The sequence below is a fragment of the Ochlerotatus camptorhynchus genome, unplaced genomic scaffold (assembly GCF_037179485.1).
Source record: "Ochlerotatus camptorhynchus isolate MF236.1 unplaced genomic scaffold, CSIRO-AGI_Acam_v1.1 ptg000372l, whole genome shotgun sequence".
NCBI classification, from domain to species: domain Eukaryota; kingdom Metazoa; phylum Arthropoda; class Insecta; order Diptera; family Culicidae; genus Ochlerotatus; species Ochlerotatus camptorhynchus.
In genome coordinates, this window is record NW_027040860.1 from 375,936 (window position 1) to 397,399 (window position 21,464).

The 21,464-nt window shown below is 36.3% G+C and overlaps 1 protein-coding gene across 5 annotated transcripts in view; it reads right to left on the reverse strand.

Annotated features, from left to right (window-relative positions):
• LOC135710239 (neural-cadherin-like) overlaps positions 1-21,464 on the reverse strand; it is a 1,396,020-nt gene that overhangs the window by 326,576 nt on the left and 1,047,980 nt on the right. For all 5 annotated transcript variants that reach the window (XM_065232757.1, XM_065232756.1, XM_065232759.1 and 2 more), the window contains one exon: positions 9,589-9,732. In XM_065232757.1, the coding sequence (XP_065088829.1) occupies positions 9,589-9,732 (144 nt within the window). The remainder of the gene's footprint in view (positions 1-9,588; positions 9,733-21,464) is intronic.

The window sequence follows — 21,464 nt, forward strand, 5'->3', positions numbered from 1 at the left end:
CATGGTCTAGATAACCCTCATAAAACCAAAATTGTTTCTTCAAAAACGTACTTGGAGTACTTTGGTCCACAGAAACCTCTTTAAACCTAAATTGTTTCGTGGGTGAGGCTTTTTCGATTGTTATGATGATGTCTGAATCATTCTAATATACTGTGAACTTATCTAAAAATCCTTTTGACTTTACTTTAAATTTCCGCCTGGTTCCCTTAGCAGTATCTGAATGTTTCTGATATTTTTTTTTTCTTGGTTTCTATAAAAATTATCAGGTTTCTCATGCTGCTAAACTTTGTATGACTTCAAAAAAGCTACCTGTATGCCATAGTTTTCTAAAAAAATCACTGATCTTCTTTTAAACTTTTGTATCTGTTCTGAAATTGCTTACATATGTTTTATGTTCGCCTAACGTCGCAGAGAATTTCTACGAGTGTTGAAATGCTAAAACTGTTGAAAATAAGAATCAGCTCCAGCAGCTCCAACATTAGATCAAACTCAGTGGTCTTCGGGGATCTAAAGCGTACTTTGGAGTAGTTCTGGCAAATTTTCGAGAGGTTCGTGAACTTTGAAACCAATCCGAAAGCTACAGAAGTGTACAGATGAGTTCGAGTAGCACTCCCATCGTGATAGTTCTGATAAGGTTGTTCAAGGTTTACAGTCTTATAGGTTTCGGAAGTTTTGAATAGTTTGAAATTTGATATTGAACCCTTTCTCAAAACGTTAAGGACCTTCGTCAGATTCCATCAAGATTCAGAAAACCTCATTCCTATTCACTGTTTCTGGTAATACTATAGCTTCTGAAGCTGCCCTAAATTTCAACATTGCATTAGCTTTGCTTAAGTTAACTAAACTATTGGGAATGATGCTTGAACTCTTCTGAAGTTCCCAGCGATTTCCTGATGTGCTTTTAACTTCTTAGAAAACTTCTGCGTGAACCGCTTTGCAATCTTTTGAGAGATTTGGTGAACTACAAAGTATTAAGTAAATCTGATTGAGTGCTTTAAAAAGATCTTAGAACTTCGAGACCCTTCATGAAGGTAAGACAGTGTTCAGTACGCTGCGGTCGACCTCTGGGAGTTTAAGGAATGTTCCTGGAATATTAAACATAGGCATGAATGTCTTAAATTTTAGTTTGTTAAGCAGTTTGAGAAAATTTCATATACGTTCTGGGAACTCCAGAAAAGCACCATCTTTGAGATTGATCGAGGTTTCTCCATGAGTGGCCAGGTCCGAAAACCAATTTGTATTTATAATCAAAACTAACTGGGCACTGAAATATCGATCTACATGGGCCCATTCAATACTTTTCACAAGGCGCTCCCGAGTGATGAAATGTTGAGCCATCTCTGGAAATGCTTGAAAACAAAACAAAAATAACGAATTATTACAAAAATATGTCCTCAGCCATTCCATAGCAAAACGATATAGTGATACTTGGAATTTCAAAGAAAATTTGATTTTTGTTGCTTATCGCAAAATATTAGACCGGTATTTTTTTTTATTATTTCATTTGGGTGACCATTTCAATCGGTAGTCTTAAAAAACATATTTCCAGTTTTTTTTTAAATGATTTTTTTTTTTAATTTATTTTTTATTTTTGGACAACTGGGCCGATTTCAAAAATCAAAACGTCTAATTAAGGATAATAATTTAAAATACTTTTTAGTAAAACTTACATTTAAATTTCATCTTTATTGATACATAACTAACATAGTCACATAAAACATACATATGCTTCTGCTGTAGTCTAGTCACATAGGAGTATTGAGCGAAAACCCAAACCTTTTTTTCACTAGATTTGTTTTCCGTCTATCTTGTTTTCCGTGCTGAGCACCAATGCTACCGACGCCAGGGAGGCAGCACCCACACCTTGACCCTACCTATCGACCCATCAACTCATGGTGCGGGAACCAACGGCTTTACTTCCCATCCAAAGGAAAGCGTGATCAGAGATTTTATGCCGCAGACAATCCCGGTGGCGCCGACTGGGATTGAATCCAGGCTCTTTGGGGTGAGAGGCAATCGCGCTCACCACTACATCACTTTTTGGATTTTTTGATATTTTGTTTAAAAAAGGCTACATTTTCTAGGAAAAATGTTAAAATATCTTGCACCCTCTGAATGAAAACCATGAAAACCATAAAAATAAAAAAATACAATACAAAATCCCAATTTTTTCATCACATTATTTTCTAATAATTTTTTCGAATAACATTAAAAAGTATGTTTAATTACCTTTCATATGACATTTTGATCTTTAAACACAGCCCAGTGGTTCAAATTTTATAAATTTTTGAGAAAAGTTGTTTTTTTAATCGAAAAAAAAAATCGATTGTTTGAACTCTAACATGGAAGTGGTCACCCTAATGACAACATAAAAAAAACTGTGTCGAGTATTTTGCGATAAGGAACAAAACTAGCATTTTTTACGAAATTCTAAGAACCACTTTATCGTGTTGCTATGGATTGGCTGTATATTGCAAACCACATAATAATAACCACATTAAACTGAATCGAAACATTTAAATATATTTTAGGCATTTTAGCGTGTGAGTATATCAACCATTGTTGGTTGGTTTTAATACTTTTTTTACTAGGAACATATCAGAGAACTTCAAGACACTTTTATTAATTTCAGAAAAATTACAGGCACATTTCACTAGTTGTGAAAAGATAAGGGAATTCCTAAAAAATCAGGGAGGTTCAGACATCTTTAGATTAATTTTAAAAACTTCAGGGATGTCCGAAAACCATTGGGGAATTCTTGAATATTCATAGATCTTTCAAAGACTTCAAGTAAGTTCCGATAATTATCGGAAATTTTGGGATGTTTAATTATCTTTAAGAGTAAATTCTGAGAACATCAATGCAGGTCCATAAATTTTTAGAACATTTTGTGAACTAAGATGAAGTTCAGAGAGCTTCATGCCAGTTCGATTAATATCAAGAAAGTTTCAGGAGCTTCACACGAAAAAAATATCCATTTTTAATGTACAGCAGATGTCGCATTGTCCTATAAAAATGAAGGACAGTAGATTTTTATCGATAGGCATAATCTTTAGATCCATAGTCCAACATAAGAGCGACGTGCCATTATAAGAGTTGGGACTTATTTATTTATTTAATTTGTTTTTCTTCATCGGACTTAACGTGTCTAAATGAAGCCTGATGGGAAAAAGCCTAGAAAAGGCGTAAAAACGCCATATCTTTTCGAAATGCATGAATTACAATAATACAATACAATTACAACGAATATTAATCAAGTCTATGGCATAACACAAAAGTTATCCTCCTATGGCATAGAGTTGTCCGTGAATCAGGTAGAAGTCCTCGTCATGCAGTTGAAACGGAAACAAAAAATAAACAGGTAGCACAATCCTTCACGTTTACATTAAATGGACAGCTACTCACCTTCTCAGGAGTTTGCGTTGAATACAGTGACGAAAGGTTTCCGCTGCACAGTTAAAGTCGAAAAAGTCGTAAAACTCGTTGAAACGCCCAGACATGAACCGTATTGGGTCATGCAAGCTGTAGTTCGCAGCACGAGGTCCAAGATGCAGGAAACTCCTCGACCGAAGAACTCGTTCGGGTGCGTAGATTTCGAATTCAGCCAAGATTCCTGGAGAGTCAATATCACCAATAAGTACTTTCGCTGCGAACACGGCCTGACTAATCGTCCGCCTATGTTCAAGTGTTTCAAGACTTAGGAGTTGACAACGATCTTCGTACGGCGGAAGGTTCACAGGGTCATTCCAAGGAAGGTGACGAAAGGCATACCGAACAAATTTCCTTTGAACAGATTCAATCCTCGCTATCCAAACTGCTTGATACGGGCACCATACTACCGAGCTGAATTCCAAGATCGATCGCACTAGAGAGCAGTATAGAGCTTTTAGAACCCGAGTTGACTGTAAGCTTTCGCAACGATGCCCGAGTACTGAAGCTTGAATGTTAAGGCGCAGTCCAGCGTGATTCTTAGGTCACGAACATTGTCCACACGTTGCAGAAGTTGGTGATTTATCGTATAGTTGAATGCCACTGGTTTCAGCTTGCGATGAAATGAGATAATATAACATTTTTGTACATTCAACGTGAGATAGTTTCTTGAGCACCACTCTTCGAAAGTATCGATTAGGTGCTGAAGCCGCAAGCAATCGGCGAAGCTACGAACAATCACATAGATCTTCACGTCATCCGCGTAGTACGATCGGCAACCAGTTGGGAGGATCAGTCCGGCCTCATTCACAAAAATCGAGAATAGCAATGGTCTCAAGTTGCTACCTTGAGGAACACCGGAGCTGTTTGTAAAATAGTCCGATTGCTCTGATCCGATTCTAACACAAAGTTCCCGATTGGTCAGATAGGACTTGAACCAACGAGTTAAACCCGAGGATACAACAAGTTTTTCAAATTTAGCTAGCAGTATGGAGTGGTCAACCCGGTCGAATGCAGCCTTAAGATCTGTATATACAACGTCCACCTGCGCTCCAGCTTCCATACTCCAAAGACATAAAGAAATTAACGGAGCTATTTAGATTTGTTGAAACTGATCTCTTGGGATAAAAACCGTGTTGGTCAGGAGAAATGTAATTCCTGCAGCTAGAGAATAATGCGTCGTTGATGATGATTTCGAAAACTTTAGAGCAGGCACTGAGTGATGTGATCCCTCGGTAATTTTTGACGTTTCTCTTGTCTCCTTTCTTGTAGATCGGGAACATGAATGACGATTTCCAATGCATAGAGAACTCCCCCTGCTGTAATGAAATATTGAACAGCTTCGAAAGCGGTGTTGTAAGCTCTGAAAAGCATCGCTTCAGGATGCTTGAGCGGATCCCTTCAGGGCCAGCAGCATTAGAAAATTTCAGCTTCTTGATGGCGGATTCGACGAGGTCTACTGTAACCGAGGTAATCGAAGCATCACTGGTAGTGTCCCTCACCGCTTCAGCAACTTGGGACAACGAAGACATAGTGTTATTGAAAATGCTTTTGAAATGTTCTGCCAGAAGATTACATTTCTCAAGGGAATTGCTGACGATTCTGAATTTCGACTGATAGCCCCTCCTTGTTTCGTTTGGTATTCACGAATGACCAGAACTGCTTTGGATTAAGCCGTAAATTAGCCTGCACACGCCTTGTGTAGCTCTTGTAAAGAATGCGGTTATATGTGCGATATTCGTTGCTCCCTGTTGAAAATAATCGTTTGGTGAATGGGTTACGAGTACGACAGTATTTACGGAGGGCCTTCGATCTCAGACGCTTCAAATTCCGTAGTCGAGCATTGGACCATGCGGGTTTGGGAGAGGGTCTCCTCAATGGGACAGAATCAGTTATTGCCCGGCCAACGACCTCAGCGAAGTAGTTGAGGGCTTCATCAATAGATGAACACGTGTCAAGGAACTGCCAATCTGCCTGGGCAAGCGAGTGACTCAGCGAGACGAAATCTGCTCTACGAAAGTCGAGCTCATGTACATCAACAGGGGGGTTACCGTAGCGAACAGGAACAGATAGGTTGATGGAAACTTCCAACGCAGGATGATTGGTGTTGATGCCAATCAAAGGCTCTGGGGCTTCTAGGATAGAACATTCCAGTCCTGCAGCTTCGTTCGCCAGAACGAGATCTAGCAGCCGAGAGTTGCTATTCAGTATCGAGTTGATTTGCGTTAAGCCATGCAGGTTGAAACCATCAAGGAGAGCACAGCAGGATGCGGGCATGTTCGAGCGAAGAACATCAATGCTAGGAAGATCGTTTGCAGGAACGTTCCATGAGAGCCCAGACTGATTGTAGTCACCAAATACCAGAGGTCGTTTTGTTCTAGTCGAGAGAACACGGTACCAATCGAACTGATGTGGTTTGCAATGCTGCTCGAATCAGATTTCCAGTCTGGAGTTAGATACAATACTTATTGATCTACGAGGCGTCGTTATTTTGACCCAGAGCTGCTCTAGAGAAGTGCAAACTGGAGCAGGATCGATGCAGGAACTTAGGCGTTTGGATACCGCAATTAAGACGCCTCCCCCACGCAATTTGGTACTATTCTGGTGGTTGCGGTCGTTACGAAATACCGTGAATAGACTGCCAAATAATTGAGATGAATTAATGCGGTCATCGAGCCAGGTTTCCGTAAGAACTATGACATCGTTGTCAGAGTCAACGGCAGTCAGGAAAAAATCATCATATTTCGTAGTAACGGAATAAAGACAATTTTTTCAAGTTTCAGATTCAAAAAAAAAAAAGGTCGTTCCAGTGAGCAGCTTAACTTGACTGGGTGCCTTGAGCGTAGTAATAGTTTTGCCCAAATTTTAATTCTTGAAAATTTTATAATTTCTCACAAATTTAATAAGGAATCAAACTTGAAAATTGCTTTTTTATTCTTTTTTTTTTTAGAAATTTGAACTTTCAGAACTTTTACAACTATTCGAAAAAAACTCAAAATCTCAAACGCCACTTTTTTTTTGTATGCATTTTTGTATTTTTTATTTTCACTCATCTAGTTCCATACCCAACAAAGCAACTACCCTTGTGTGGAAGTAGAACCATCGCGACGATCAGCAAAATGAACCAGTAAAACGGTAGCAACCAAGCTTCTAATCCTGAAGCAACCGGGCCGATACTCTTCTGAGAGCCCATTTTTCATAGCAAAGTTGAGGAATCCTTCGCCACGCCTTTCCAATCACCGGGTCAACCCATGTCCAGTAGTAGCCGGGCCGAGACTCTTCCAAGTTCCGATAGTCTTCACTGCGTCCTTCCAACCCGTCGCAGTTATCTCCTGCCGAGACTCATTGAACCAAACAATATGGGATTATCCGGTCCGATTTGCTGATCCAGCACGTCATCATCATCTTCCAAAGGCTTTAAGCCTGTACTACCATCGGCCCTTTTCAGGTCCACCAAGATTTTCCAAAAGATTTAAGTTTCTGAACATGTCCCAACTAAAATTCATATCAAATGGTTCTTTTCAGGGCAATCATAGTCATACTAAAGAGTATAAACAGAGAGAACTCCGCTCAAATTCCTATTCCTACCCAAAACACAAGCTCTTGCTGCAGTTAACAAATAACATTTATTATATAAGACCGCGTAGTCCTACGACACCATTGCGTACAACTCCATAGGACTCAGAGTCTTGAAAATTTAACCGAATATTAGAATTATGACTATTTATCCAAATTTCAGATTTTTGAAATTTGGTCGTCTTCAGAGGTGCAAATGTTGGCTGAATCTCTGTAACTTGACAATTTTCCCAACTCTTAGATTCTAAAATGATAGACTAAGATTAAGAAGTTAAAATTTTTGCTGAAAATCGATACGGTGAAAGCTCAGCCATCAGTCGCTATCCATCTCTCAGACTGATTGGACGTTGTATCACCAGACAATACTTTCGAGCATCTTTTGTGCGACGCGCGTGTGTTTTTTTTTTTGCCATGCGGGCTTTAAGAGCAAATTGTGTCGTGTTAGACACATCAATTCTTCCGAAGCGACCGTGTATATCAGATATTAAAAATTTCTTGCACAATGAGCTCCAGCTCGACATGTCACTGGTGAAAAGTATCCAGCCACATAATGTCAAGAACGTTGTGTATTTGGGTATGAAAAGTGACGTAGTGGCAGAAAGAATCGCTTCAGCTCATCACCTGAAGCATTTCATGGAATACGAAAGGAAGAAGATCTTGATTCCAATTTACGTTGAGAGCAGTGCGGTCGACGTGCGCTTACATGATCTTCCGGACGACATGGATAATGTGGCTATCATTGATCATATGCGTCAGTATGGTGAAGTGATAGCCATTAGAAGCGAAGTCTGGAAGAGCTATTTTCCCGGCTTTAGTAATGGAGTACGCGTTGTCAAAATTAAGCTTACTCTCCCCATCCCGTCGTACATAACCGTCGACGACGAAATTACGATGGTATCCTACCATAATCAGGTAAAAACGTGCCGTAATTGCGGGCGCAGATCCCATCCCAAACAACGTTGCTCTGAGGTGGCAACAGCAACTGCAAACGAGGACAATAATCCCCCAACTGATCAACAGAATAGAAGCATCAACAACAGTAACAGCGTGAAGAGTCAAACAGTCAACAAACAACAACCAAACGCAGCCAACGGTAAGCAGTGGCCCTCTCTTTCCAAACCAACACCTATTGCAGAGCAACAGCACAACAATAAAACTGAAACGAAACGCCAAAGATCGATCGATTCGGATACTACGAACAATGAAACGAAAAAATTGAACGCAAACGACTCCACCGAAAGTGATAGCAGCTCGATGCCAGTGAGTGGTGATATTTGTCCCTATACGCAGCGCCCATATAGGATTCCAGATGTTTCACACATTGAAGATCCAGAAGAACGGTGTGCATTGATCGAGGAGAACAAGAGGAGGATTGATGCCGCCTATTTAGAGCAGCTAATGCATAAGAAAAAGAAAAAAAGTGCTTCCTAATTAAAATAAATTGTCTATTTTTTCATAGCATTCGGCTCCGTTGAGTCTTATTGACATTTGAGCCTAATAATAAAAAAATATTATTAAAAAAAAAAGCTCAGCCAACTCCCAAAATATTCCTAATTTGTCTGAATCCCGGAATGAGATTCTTGATAAACACCGACGCTACTAAATCACCAATGAGTAACAAAATTTACAAAATGTTGAAGTTTGTATGCATGATGTTGATTTTCCAGAATCATAAAGTGTTTCATGATCTTCTAGGCCCTGCATCTGCTGGGTGTGTTAAACCAACCATATTACTTATATGTCACATGCCTTACCATCTACCAACCGTCTACAGGAACAATTGACAGCGATTGTCCTTGTCACTTGATTTGGTTCATGTTTCAAAAGCCCTGCTCCATCAGCAGAAAAAAAAATGCATCGACCGTTCTCGAAAGCTATTCAACAGCTACCTTCATTCAGTCGTTTGCTCACAGTGATTGACCAAACTCTGAAATGGAATGAAATTTCATACCACCATCCAACGGACGTGCATGACGTGATACCATGACGATAATTCCATACCTCAGCAGATATGGATGGACGACATTCACTTGTGCACATTCTGGACCAAATGTTCAGGCACATTTCCGCCAGAAACGGAAGGGCGTCAACTCCAGCACACATTAAAAAAGTAAAGAAAAAATTCGTGAAAGTGGTACCAAGCAGAATTGAGACAAATCAAATTTGATATCTAACCTCCTCTTGTTTTCCAATATGAAAATCAAATAATCTTTTAAAAGTCCATAGTTGGCACATCTTGTGTGCTTTAAAACAAAATTCCCCGAATCAATAAACGATTAAAACAGGCTGGGAAACTTCTCTTAGCAACTTTGTTTGTAGAAAAGCACGATTTATAAAAAAAAGGTGGCGTCGCCGCTTTCATTTAAACGCCTCGGGTATGGTTCAGCTACTCACACGTTCGGGTGATGTGATATAGAGAGCTGTCTGGACCGACCAATTTGTTTCGATGACCATTGAATGAGGCTGAAGACTCTGAGACTCTGAGGCTCTAATTGAAATTTATTGTTAGCTGCCACCTGTTTAAATGCGATGATGTTAACGATAACGATCGTTCCCGGAAAATGGAACGTGCCGCTTGCTTACCTTCAGTGTGTGTTTTTGCGGTAACGTTGAGGAAGTTCTGGTTGACTTCGACATTCTCGTCAATGTCGGCCTCATAGATGACCTTCTCGAAGTAGAGTGGGTAGTCGTTCTTGTCGGCGTTACCGGTTTTGATGAATTTTGTAACTGTAACGAGAAGGTTCGGAAAAGGGTGGTAGGTGAGTTTACTTTTAAACGGTAATATATCAGGTTTTCATCATTATTCAAAAAATTAAACATATAGGGGAAATGGCTCTTATGTTGACCTATGAATCTAAGATTGGGCCCATCTCTAAAAATCTACTATTTATCTATTTTATCTACCTGGATATTTTTGGTGGCTATTGAAAATTTAGTCGATTGCTGAATTTATGTATGGACCCAAATTAGTGGTATTTAGGCCGACATTACATCCATTTCCCCTACCCTATTTGGATTGCTACTTGAATTTTTCACAAACCAGCAGTATTTTTTTTTTCTAGGAGAATTACATAACATAATTTGCATCAGTAAAATGTTCATCCCAACCATTTTCGATTTGCTGTTGATGGGAAATTGCTAACGAGATTTCTGTTAATTGTAGCGGGAAATTCGATGATTGGAAACCGCAATTATTTTATTGCAATTAAATTCGTTTGGCAGCGTGTATCAATGGAACTTGATATTCGACATTCAACAACATCGCAAGGATTAAAGTTAAAAATAAACTTGTTATATTGGTGCTTGCACTTCTATGGTGCAACCGTCGGTCATTGGTGGGTTGTAAATATCAACGTGGCTCAATAACTTCACTAAATTTTGACCTCCCGTTCTAGAGAAACGGATGCTTGTAATTAGTGTGGTAATTATTATTTGTGCAAGGGTAGGGAAAGGAGAGGCAAAGTGAACAGGTGGGGCATACTGTGCTTTAGCCTTAGATAGAAATTATTTGATCATTAATCATTGCAATGGTGATATTGAACCTACTACCAATAAATTTGTTACAAACAATTAGAAGTTTGGGACTACATTAATGGATGCTCATTATACCCCACCTGCTCACTATGCCCCTCTTATCCCTACAATCATTTCTAGGCAATAAATATTTTACTTCATTAAAAAAAAGCAAATCCAATATTTGTTTGAATTCTATTTTTCTCTAAAATATTGGCAAAATATATAAAAAAAATACAAGAAAATCAATCATTTCCTTAGATATTTTATTCATAACTGATAGTCTTGATAATAAAGCAAACTATTTTTTTTCCGTGATTTGTTTTCCGTTGATCTTAATTTCCCTACTGAGTACCAATACTACCAACGTCAGAAAGGCAGCTCCTGCATCTGGACCCTACCTATCGACCGATCAACTCATGGATCGGAAAGCAACGGCTTCACTTCCCTTCCGAAGGAAGGCGTGGCCAGAGATTTTATGTCTCAGAAAATCCCGACGGCGCTGACTGGAATCGAACCAAGGGTCTTTGGAGTGAAAGACAATCATGCTAACCATTACACCACCGGTGCCACTAAGAAAACCAAGCTAAACTAACTTAGATTTTTGAAAAAAAAAAACATCACATGTGTATTGAGTTGGTTGGAAATGCTATCTTACATGAAGCTTTAGTGTGATAATTTATTAGCTAATAATAATGGTCTGAAGAGTCTATGTAGATAGTTCTGCTAGAGTACGGCAGTATGAAAATTGAATATAAGTTGAAAATGAGCGAAGGGCCTTCAATGCGATCGTACTAGTCAAACGCACACTTCTTTACCTAACTCATCACTGGATGAGCAGATTGGAAGTATTTCTTCAAATCTGCAGGCAAAAATAGTTCTAACAACGTTACATGTATACATATTTTCTCATTATGGGAAAAAGTTGGACTTTAAACAAAACCAAAGGGTCGAATTAAGGTTTCTTGAGTAAAACGTTGTTGACTTAGAAGAAAAATATTTGCACGTTAAATTTCTTTAGAAAAATAAAAAAACAAAAAAAAAACATTGTAGGAATCTAAGATGGGATACCTCGACAAATGTTCATACTCTTTACATTATCTTTACATAATACTCTTTAAATAATTTATGGTGGTCCTGAGAAGGGCCGTTTTGTCGTGATGGTTGAGTAATGCTGAGCTGGGTGTTTAACACTGATGAGGCTGTCGAGCTGTATGTTGTTTGAAGCGAGGGTGACACGCTTGGCATAGATGACCGACCCCCGCACGAAGAGCTACTGATTCTGATTCTGATTCCAAGCGGTGGTGCTTCTTCTTCCTATAGTTGCTTATGTGGGCTCTGCAGCTCGCTGTTTGCAGGCAACCTTTCGTAGCGTACGGGAGAAAACGCGCCGAAAGCATTGCTGCTGCTGCTGAGGCTACTGCTACTACTGATGCTGCTGCTGCGGACACCGTCGACCGGGCACCACCACACACGGTGATTAAATGAGCACCTTCTAGTGAGATAGGATCGAATTCGATTTTTAAATCTGTGTTAGGGAATGCGCTGTTTGCAGGTAATCGGTGATAATTTTCATCACCATTGCAAAAGTTGGACATTGTTTATTTTTCAATAGTGACCTATTGAAAATTAATAGTGTTTATTTTAGAAATTTGCTAAATAAATATCCAATCGTTTGGCTTGTTTAGAATTAAAATCCATCTGCTATTGACAGAGTTATATGTATGTGATCAACACCTGACCTCTTTTCGTAATGCGGTCGAATTTTATTATCTGAAGTTGCACCCCCAAAAATGTTGCCGAAAGACGTAATCCTACGTAAAAAAAATACTCTTTGCCAAATTTATGATGGTCATGAAAAGGACCGATTGTCGTGATGGTTGAGTAATGCTGATCTATTAGGGTGTTCAACACGGATAAGGCTGGCGAGCTGTATGTTACATGGAACTCACAAACAGGCTGCTTTTTCATGGTATACACAGTGTGATGTTCAATAATCAATTAATTATCTCAACGTTTAGTGGCAGACCATTCATAATTTTTTTTTTTTTGTTTATTAATTTATTTGATAAGGCTCAACCGAATTAACTTTACAGAGCCGAGGATTCTTGGTCACTATACAATACATCTTAAAACTATAGTCAAAAGGTACAACACAATAAACACTTTATCTTCCGCTATCCAAAAAGCCTCCTCCATCAGAACTGAAGCCGCTTCCAGTAGTTTCATTGTATGGCAAATTGTTGTATGCCAACGAGGGTCAGAGTGCGTCCATTGCAGCAATGGACACAAAACGTGGTCAGCACTCACACACTCATCACGAAACGGTTGCTTTCCAAAGTCGACGACGCATCGACCGAAAGAACTGCTGATGAAGAACAATGAGGAGGACCACACAATGGTTGCTGTCGAGAAAACAGACGATCGCGTAGCACACATCGAGAGTGGCCTGCTTTTGTCGACAGCCGAGTGAACACTGATTCATAAATTTTGGTAACATACACAAATTATATAATTCATATTAATTTCCTATGCCGATCGAAACAAACATTATGACGTCACTACAAGGGTGACTGAGTAAACGAATCGTGCGAATCGAAATGAAAACCGAGTGAAAACGAATTTCACCAATACATTCAGGCCTACAATTCCACACCTTCTATAGACCAGGTTGAGCTTTGATAGTTAGCTGCTTACGGGAACTGACATCCGATTGATGACATATACAATATCCAAAACATAAATACTCTTTAACAAATTTGTGGTGGTTCTGAAAAGGACCGTTTAGTCGTGAAGGTTGAGTAATGCTGAGCTATTAGGGTGAGACTGGGGAGCTGTTAATTGTTTGGAGCAAGGTTGACACGCTTGGCATAGATGACCCACAGCTACTCACGAGGAAACTGATTTCGATCCAGCGGCTTCTTCCTCCTTCTATGGGTGCTCATGTGGGCTCTGCAGCTCACAGGCAGAGCAGCCCGTGGTGTACTGGAGAACAATGTAAACGCCACACGCTGAAAGCAATGCTGTTGCTGATGCTGCTGCTGCTGCTGACGTTGACGACCGGACACCACCACACACGGTGATTGAATGAGCACCGTTTAGTGAGACAGGATCGAATTCGATTTTTAAATCTGTGTTAGGGAATGCGCTGTTTGCAGGTAATCGGTGATAATTTTGATCACCATTGCAACAGTTGGACATTTGTGTATTTTTCAATAGTGACCTATTGAAAATTAATAAAGTGTTCAATTTAGCAGATTGGTAGATAAATTCCCAATTCTTTGGCTTGTTTAGAATTAAAATTCATCTGCTATTGACAGAGGTATATGTGGTCAAAACCTGACCTATTTTCGTCCCGCGGTCGATTTTGGTTTTTTTGAAATTGAACCCCCAATATGTTGCCGAAAGACGTAATCCTACGTCAAAAATTACAATATTTTATGATTCCGACAATTAAGCAAAGCAAAATGATAAAACAATAGTATCCCTATTTTATTAAAAATTTGAATAAACGTATGATTTCAAAGATTTCAAAATGTTGGAAACATTTGTTTTAAGATTTTTCTTAAAGTATGGGTTAGGATTAAATAAAAACAAAATTGGCATTTATGATTTTTTTATTAGGCCATCCTGGAATGAAATTCACAAAATTCACAAAAATCAACAATTTTATTTTTTTTTTCCACCAAATTGTGATGACTTAAAATAAATGTATTCACAAGGTAAAATTTCTGACACACTGGAAACAATTTGGATTCTAATTGGAATTCCTTTCAACAGTGTTGGTATTCTAATGAAACCTCGCACTTCTGTTTATTCTATGTATAAAATGCTCTTGTTATATTCATGACAGTTTCTTTGGTAATTTCTTCAGATTTATCTATAAGCATTTTTCAGAAACCTTTTGAAATCCACCTCCGGTTTGCTAATAATTTTCTTGAAACTTTCCTCAGAACAGTCCTGAAAATTTCCTCAGCACTTTGTCAAAATTCTTCTTAGTATGTTGCAAGGGTACTCCTTAAAATTTCCTATGATTTATACAGAACTCATTAATGTTAAAAATTTCTTTATAATTCTAGCCCAGTTTGCCACTCTTTGAAGTGCCAGACTGTTGAAAAACAAGCTAATTAGAAGAACTTTGAAAGTATTTGAATACGTCAGAATCTTGGGAAAGTTTAAGAGTCATTGGCGTTTTATGCAAGAGAAAAAATGCAAAGTTATTTATTGGATTTTAAGAACAAAATATTTTAAAATTTTAAAATTTGAATAATAATTCTCAGTTCTTCAACAAAAACGAAGAATCATGAGAATTTCAAAGTCTGTAAATATCAAGAAAAAAAATATTGTTGCTTTTTATGCCGAGTTTACTGAACTAATGAATCTTACTTCAATCTGATTCAGAAATTCAAACAAACGTGGAAGATAAACATTAAAAAAAAGACAAAAGCTAGTTAAACTAAAAATTTAAACTTTTTTCTATATACATGTGACCTAAAAAAAGTTGCCCTCACTGTCCCTCTGGCTACGCCTTTGTATTAAGACAACATTGTATGTGTTTCTTTTTTTCAAAGAAATTTTTATGAAATATAGGGGAAATGACGGCTTCGGCATGACAGACTATTTTCGGCAACACAAATTGAAACACTATTTTCACTGGATTTTCTTACGAAAACACTTCGCTGAATGCATGCAAACGATTCTTTATGCTTTCAGCTTCAATTTGACTATTTTTTTACCACTGAGAAAAAGCAATCTAGCAAGGTTTTCTTGAAATGAAACACACGCACTACAAATTGTAGCTGATTTCGAGTTGCCGATAATAGAACAGCAGATTTACATGCAGTTCAAATGGAACGGTTGCCGAAGAAAAACTGGTTGCCGACAATACTCGCTCTCACTAGAGAAGATTGGAGCTTTGTAAAAGCGTTTCAAAACAGTTTTTGACAATTCTTTCGACTGAAATTGTTAGAGCAGCTGGCAGCAAAAGATTGTAAACAAACCAATACTGCATATGTGTGCGTTCCATAGAGAAAAAGGCTATAGAAAGAAGGTCGCTGCTTAGGTTGTCGAGAATACGTAAATTCCCCTATTTAGGAAAAACTGTACATATATGTGAGCTGGCATTCGAAGTTAATAACACTCTGACTTGCGATTGTAGAATAATGTATATTTCAGTTTCAGTTAGTTTTATTAATTAACCAATTGCGCAGATAGAATTCAATATTGTTTATGCTGAATCTTTCCCAAGTCCTATGTTGATATGTTGCTTCCTGTTGTTTACGAATTGACCCGATACCATGTGGCAAAAGTCACACGCAATCGATTATGCTTATTGCAAGTATGCTTAGCTATGCAAACAATCATTTCATTCATTGCGCCGTCTGCGTGCGTTGTTGATCGTCTTGCGCTTGACCTAGTAAACATGTTTATTGCATTTGGGATTTCTTAGGAATGTTTATTTGAGACCCAGTGGAAATGCTTGGTATACATTAATGTCATTTTGATTTACAAGTTTGTTTTTCGTTTATGTTGCGCATCGACACTTTTAACGGAAATGATTGCGTCTTAATCAAACTGTTTTTCAATTGGTTTGCGCATCCACCACACGCCCTATTTATTTTTATTAAAAAAAATATAGTTAGATATTTTTTTTTATTTGCATGCTGCGCAATTGATTTTAATTTTTCATTTTGTTTGCTCTTGTTTTTGAATCTTAGAAGATGGAAAAAGCCTATTTGAGCTGTAACCTAATTTAAAAAATATAGGACTCTCTCAAAAGGGCATAAAAAACCATCTTATCTTTTCATCATTATTGTACAATAGTTTGACAATAGTTAGTAATTCTACAATACATGAGTTTTGTTATTTTCTAAAATGCATCCACTACACGCTTCATCTGTTATAAATGGTTTTATTCTTTGTTTATGAATCAGATCTGTTTTGTTTTCAAATCGAATTTCAACATTGGGATCTTCATCATGTATAACAGGAAATGGTCCTAAATATTTTTTATCTAATTTTGAATTTGTTTCATTTTTGATCAACACTAGTTGTCCTGGCTTATACACTTTGTGATTTAAATTACAATTATACTTTTGTGTTCGTGATTGCTTGTTTTGTAATAATTTATTTCTCGCTATTGTTTGAGATACTTGTAGTTTGTATTTTAGAATTTTACAATAATTGTCAAAGTTATACAATGGCTCTATTTCTTCTGGATGATGTATGTTTGATGGCAAGGTGCATAATTTTCCAAATACTAACTCAAATGGTGTTTTGTTTGTTTCTGTGTGAACTGTTGTATTATAAGCAAATCTATAGTAAGGGATCCAAGATGACCATTGAAATGAATTGTTATAACATTGTATGCGTAAAAAGTTTCCCATGACTTTATGCGAATTTTCTAATGCTCCAATGGATTGATGGTGATAAGCGACTGAATTAATTTTGTTGATGTGTAATAAATTACAAACTTCTGTAAATAATTTTGACATGAATTCAGTTCCTCGATCTGTAGCTATTTCTTTGGGAATACCAAACTGCAAAACTACATTCTCAACGAATGCTTTCGCAACAGTTTCAGTTGATTTGTCTTTTATTGGGGTAGCTGTTATGTATTTGGTTAGTTCACATTGTGTAGTTAGAATATATTGATTACTTTGTTCATCTGGAATGATGGGTCCAACCAAATCCAAATAAATTTTTTCAAAAGCACTTGTTGCAGTGGAAGTTATTGTCATCGGAATTTTTGGTTGATTTATGTCTTTATATTTTTGGCATAATTCACATTTTCTTATAAAATTTTCTACATCTTTTGGCATGTTTTTCCAAACATATCTTTGCTCCATAGTTTTTAAAGTTCGTTTGATTCCTGCATGTCCTGCAGTGGGAAGCATATGAAAATCATTCATTATTAATTTCTTCGTTAAATCATCGTTTATAATTACGATGTTATTTTTGATAATATGTATCGTTGGCATGCCTTTTAATAAATCATTTTCATTTATTTCTTTATAAAATTTTTGCGCATTTTTCTCATACAATTTCATTACGAGCTCGTTTATTTTGTTCTTTATACAAATTCTTACCAGACTTTCCATTATTCGCCGTAGCTGAGTTAATGTCTTTGCTGGTTTTATTTTAATCTTTGCTTCCCTTTTTGAAAATTGTATTTCTTCTGTTATATCAGTATCAATGATAATTTCGAATAATTTCGAATCAAAAACATTGTGGCCATTCAATGTCGTTGATGTATCACTTAGTTCGTCATCAATAATTTTCTTTGATTGCATTCTTGTAGTTACAAGAATATTTTCACTTATTTTATCATTAATCTCCTTGAGCTCATTTACGGAGATACGGGACAATGCATCTGCTTCTGTATTAAATTTTCCTTGCAAATAAATTATATCGAAATCATATTCTTCAAGAATTAATCTAAATTTAGTTAATCTACTCGAAGGATCCTTCATAGAAAATAAGTAAACTAAAGGTTTATGATCTGTACAAATTTCGAATTTTCTTCCATATAGATAAGGTCGAAAATGTCTAATTGACCAAACTATAGCTAAAAGTTCTTTCTCAATTGTTGCATAATTACTTTCTGCTTTATTTAAAGCTTTACTTGCGTATGCTATAGGTCTTCCGTTTTGGTTTGATAAAACAGCTCCTATGGCAAATCCAGATGCGTCTGTGTGTAATACAAATACATTATTTTGTGAAAAATCAGGATAATCAAGAACTGGTGGGTTAATGAACTTTTCTCTCAATAGATCAAATGAAGATTGACATTCATCGTTCCATTTGAATGTTACATTTTTCCTAGTTAATAAATTTAATGGCATGCAAATTTTAGCAAAATTTTGTATGTGCTTTCTGTAATAATTTGCAAATGCTATAAAACGTTTAACTTGATCAGCTGTAGTAGGGACCGGCCACTGTTTAATGCATTCTATTTTTGCTGGATCAGGTTTAATTCCTTCGGCTGAAATGAAATGTCCAAGATATACTAATTCCCTTTTAAGAAAACTACATTTAGTAGGATTCAGTTTAAGGTTTACTTTTCGTAGTCTTTCAAATATTAAAATTAAGTTTTTGTTATGTTCCGCAAATGTTTTACCAAAAATGATTAAATCATCTAAATAAATTAAACATTTTTCTAAATTAAGACCTGACATAGCAACTGTCATTAGTCTGGAAAATGCAGAGGGACTTATTTTTAGACCCATTGGAAGCCTCGTCATTTGATATTGTCCTGTGGAGGTTGAAAACGCCGTAATCGGTCTGTCTTCCGGTTTAAGTTCACATTGATAGTAACCTTGAGAAAGGTCCAAATGTGTAAAGTATTTTGCTCCTGCTAAAGAATCAATAACATCTTCTATATTTGGTAAAGGAAATTTATCGTCTTGTAATTGTGAATTTACCTTTCTATAATCAATAACAAGTCTCCACTTCTTTGAATCGTTTGTGGATTTTTTCGGTACTAATAAAATAGGGCTGTTCCATTCAGATTTTGATTCTTCTATTATATTATCTTTAAGCATTTCATTAATTTGTTTTTCAACTTCTCCTTTTTGTGATTGAGGAAGTTTGTATGGTTTGGTATACGTTGGTTGAGTATGAGGATTTAATCCAATAGATTGTTTATAAATTGGAGTTGTTCCTAATGAATCTGTTTTCAAGCAAAATATATCAGAGTATTTGATACAAATGTTTAATATTATGTCTCGATATGTTTCATTAAGATGATTAAGATTTAATTCTGATCGAAGGGTATCAATTCTTTTTTTGTCATACTTTGGCGTTGGACCGAGTTCAAATATTTCATAATCTCTTGATTTTCGTATTTGAGGTGCAATAGATTTTAAATTTATGGGATAATTTTTCACATTCATTATACGAACTGGAATTTTTCCATTTACTGGAATAGCAAGAGTATTTGCAATAAATACATGAGAATCAATCTCTTGTGCTAGGATCACACAAGGCTCTGTTTCGTTAGTAGAAATATATGTTATAATTTCTGTTCTCGCTGGAATTGTTAAAAATGTTCCATTTGCTTTACTCAGAGGGATGCAAATATTTTGTTGATTTGTTGTTAATGTTAAACTTGAGGTTTCAAAATCAATTCTTGACTTATACTGACTTAAAAAATCAGTTCCAATCAATCCAGTGACATTATTTGGTAGGTTGTGGACAACATGAAATGTTATTGAAAATTTAAACTTACCATGTTTTAAAAATGTGTTCACACATCCTAGTGAAGTAGTTATTCCATTAACTCCCTTAATATTTATTTTATATTTGTCATTTATTTCAATCCATTTAGGTATGTATGTTTGATCAATTATACAACAAGAGGCTCCACTATCAATAACAAAATCTATACTATGATTGTATAAAATAAATTTAGCTCTAATTGCATGGTTCATTGAGAACACGAAATAAATCATTCGAATTTGTTTCACAGTGATTTGAATTTAGTTGATCATCAGGAGCTCGCTGGGAAGAAATCATATTAACTGAATTCCTTTTATCTTTGTAATTGTGAAAATTTCGATTATTATTTTTGTTTTGATTATAATTTTGATTGTAATAATAATTACGATTATAACGATCTTTATCAAAATTTGACTTATTATAACTTCCGTATTTATTAAACACACTTTTTCGATTAAACCCAAATATACGAGTATTAGGAAATGTGTATTTTCTTGGTTTATTTTGGTTGTAATAAGATTGGTTAGAAAATCTTCTATTTGTTCCAATCCATAATGCGTTTTCTGGGTTAGCAGCTGGAATTGGAGCTACTTCTAAAGCATCAGAAATTGCTTTAGTTAGGTTTGTCGAATTTCTAGCTTTAATAAAAAAAGAAGTTTGGTTGTCACGAAGGCCTGCGGCAAAAGCATTCACAGCTATTGGTTCCACTATTGGTGCAGCTGCAGATTCATTTACGAATGTTCCTTGTGAAACATGTGCAGCAGCAAGCTTAGCTGCAAGAATATTCATGTCATTTCCAAATTCTGAAATAGTCTTTTTGCCTTGTTTGAGGGCAAACATTTCATTTTCAAAAGCTTTAGGTGTAATTTTTACACCAAATTTCAACTTTAATCTGTTAGAGACTTGATTCAATGTTGCAGTCCCATCAATTGCTCCATGAGCTGAACCAATTAATCTGGTTTTAACGAAATCAATTATATCATTTACCGGTACTCCTGCGGAGTATGTTTGCAATAGATTTACATTTTCGATAAAGTTTAATAACTTTGTTGAATTCCCATCAAAATGATCTATAAGCTTTATTGCCAAGCTTAAGTCAAGTTTTTCTTCATTAGCCATCTTGAATTTTCCTTCAGTTGTGTCAGTTGTTGTGTTAGATTCAGTTGTGCTACTTTCTTCACTACCGTTTAATAATTCTATAGTTTCATTAACAATTATTTTTATCCTCTTGTATCGATTAATTAGTGCATTAAAATCATTTATGTTAAAATTATTCTTATTCTCTATTAAAACTGCTTTAAATTTATTTCGTAGAAATAATAATTCTTCAATTTTCTTCTCTTTAGTTGGTTGTGTATACTTACGACTTTTCTTCACATTGCTCTGCAATTGTAATATAACATCTTGTATGTCTAATAACTCTTCCATACATTAAAATTTTAATTATCTTTTTATTATAACTTATAATTTAAATTAACTTAGTTTTCTTCATTCATGGGCATTGTGGTCTCCATTCCAGGATGCCATTACGATTTTGGAACAAAATGTGATCAGGCTCCTGCAGCGGAATTTGGTATATTTTATCATCAAGCCGTTTATTATAAATGCTGATCCCTCTGTCTCCTGTGTAGAATTCAATCACTTCACTTTTTGAAATATCTTCAGTACGTTTTGGAACTCTGCTGGGATATCGCTTCCTTAAAATGTTCAGCAAATTGTCTTTTTCT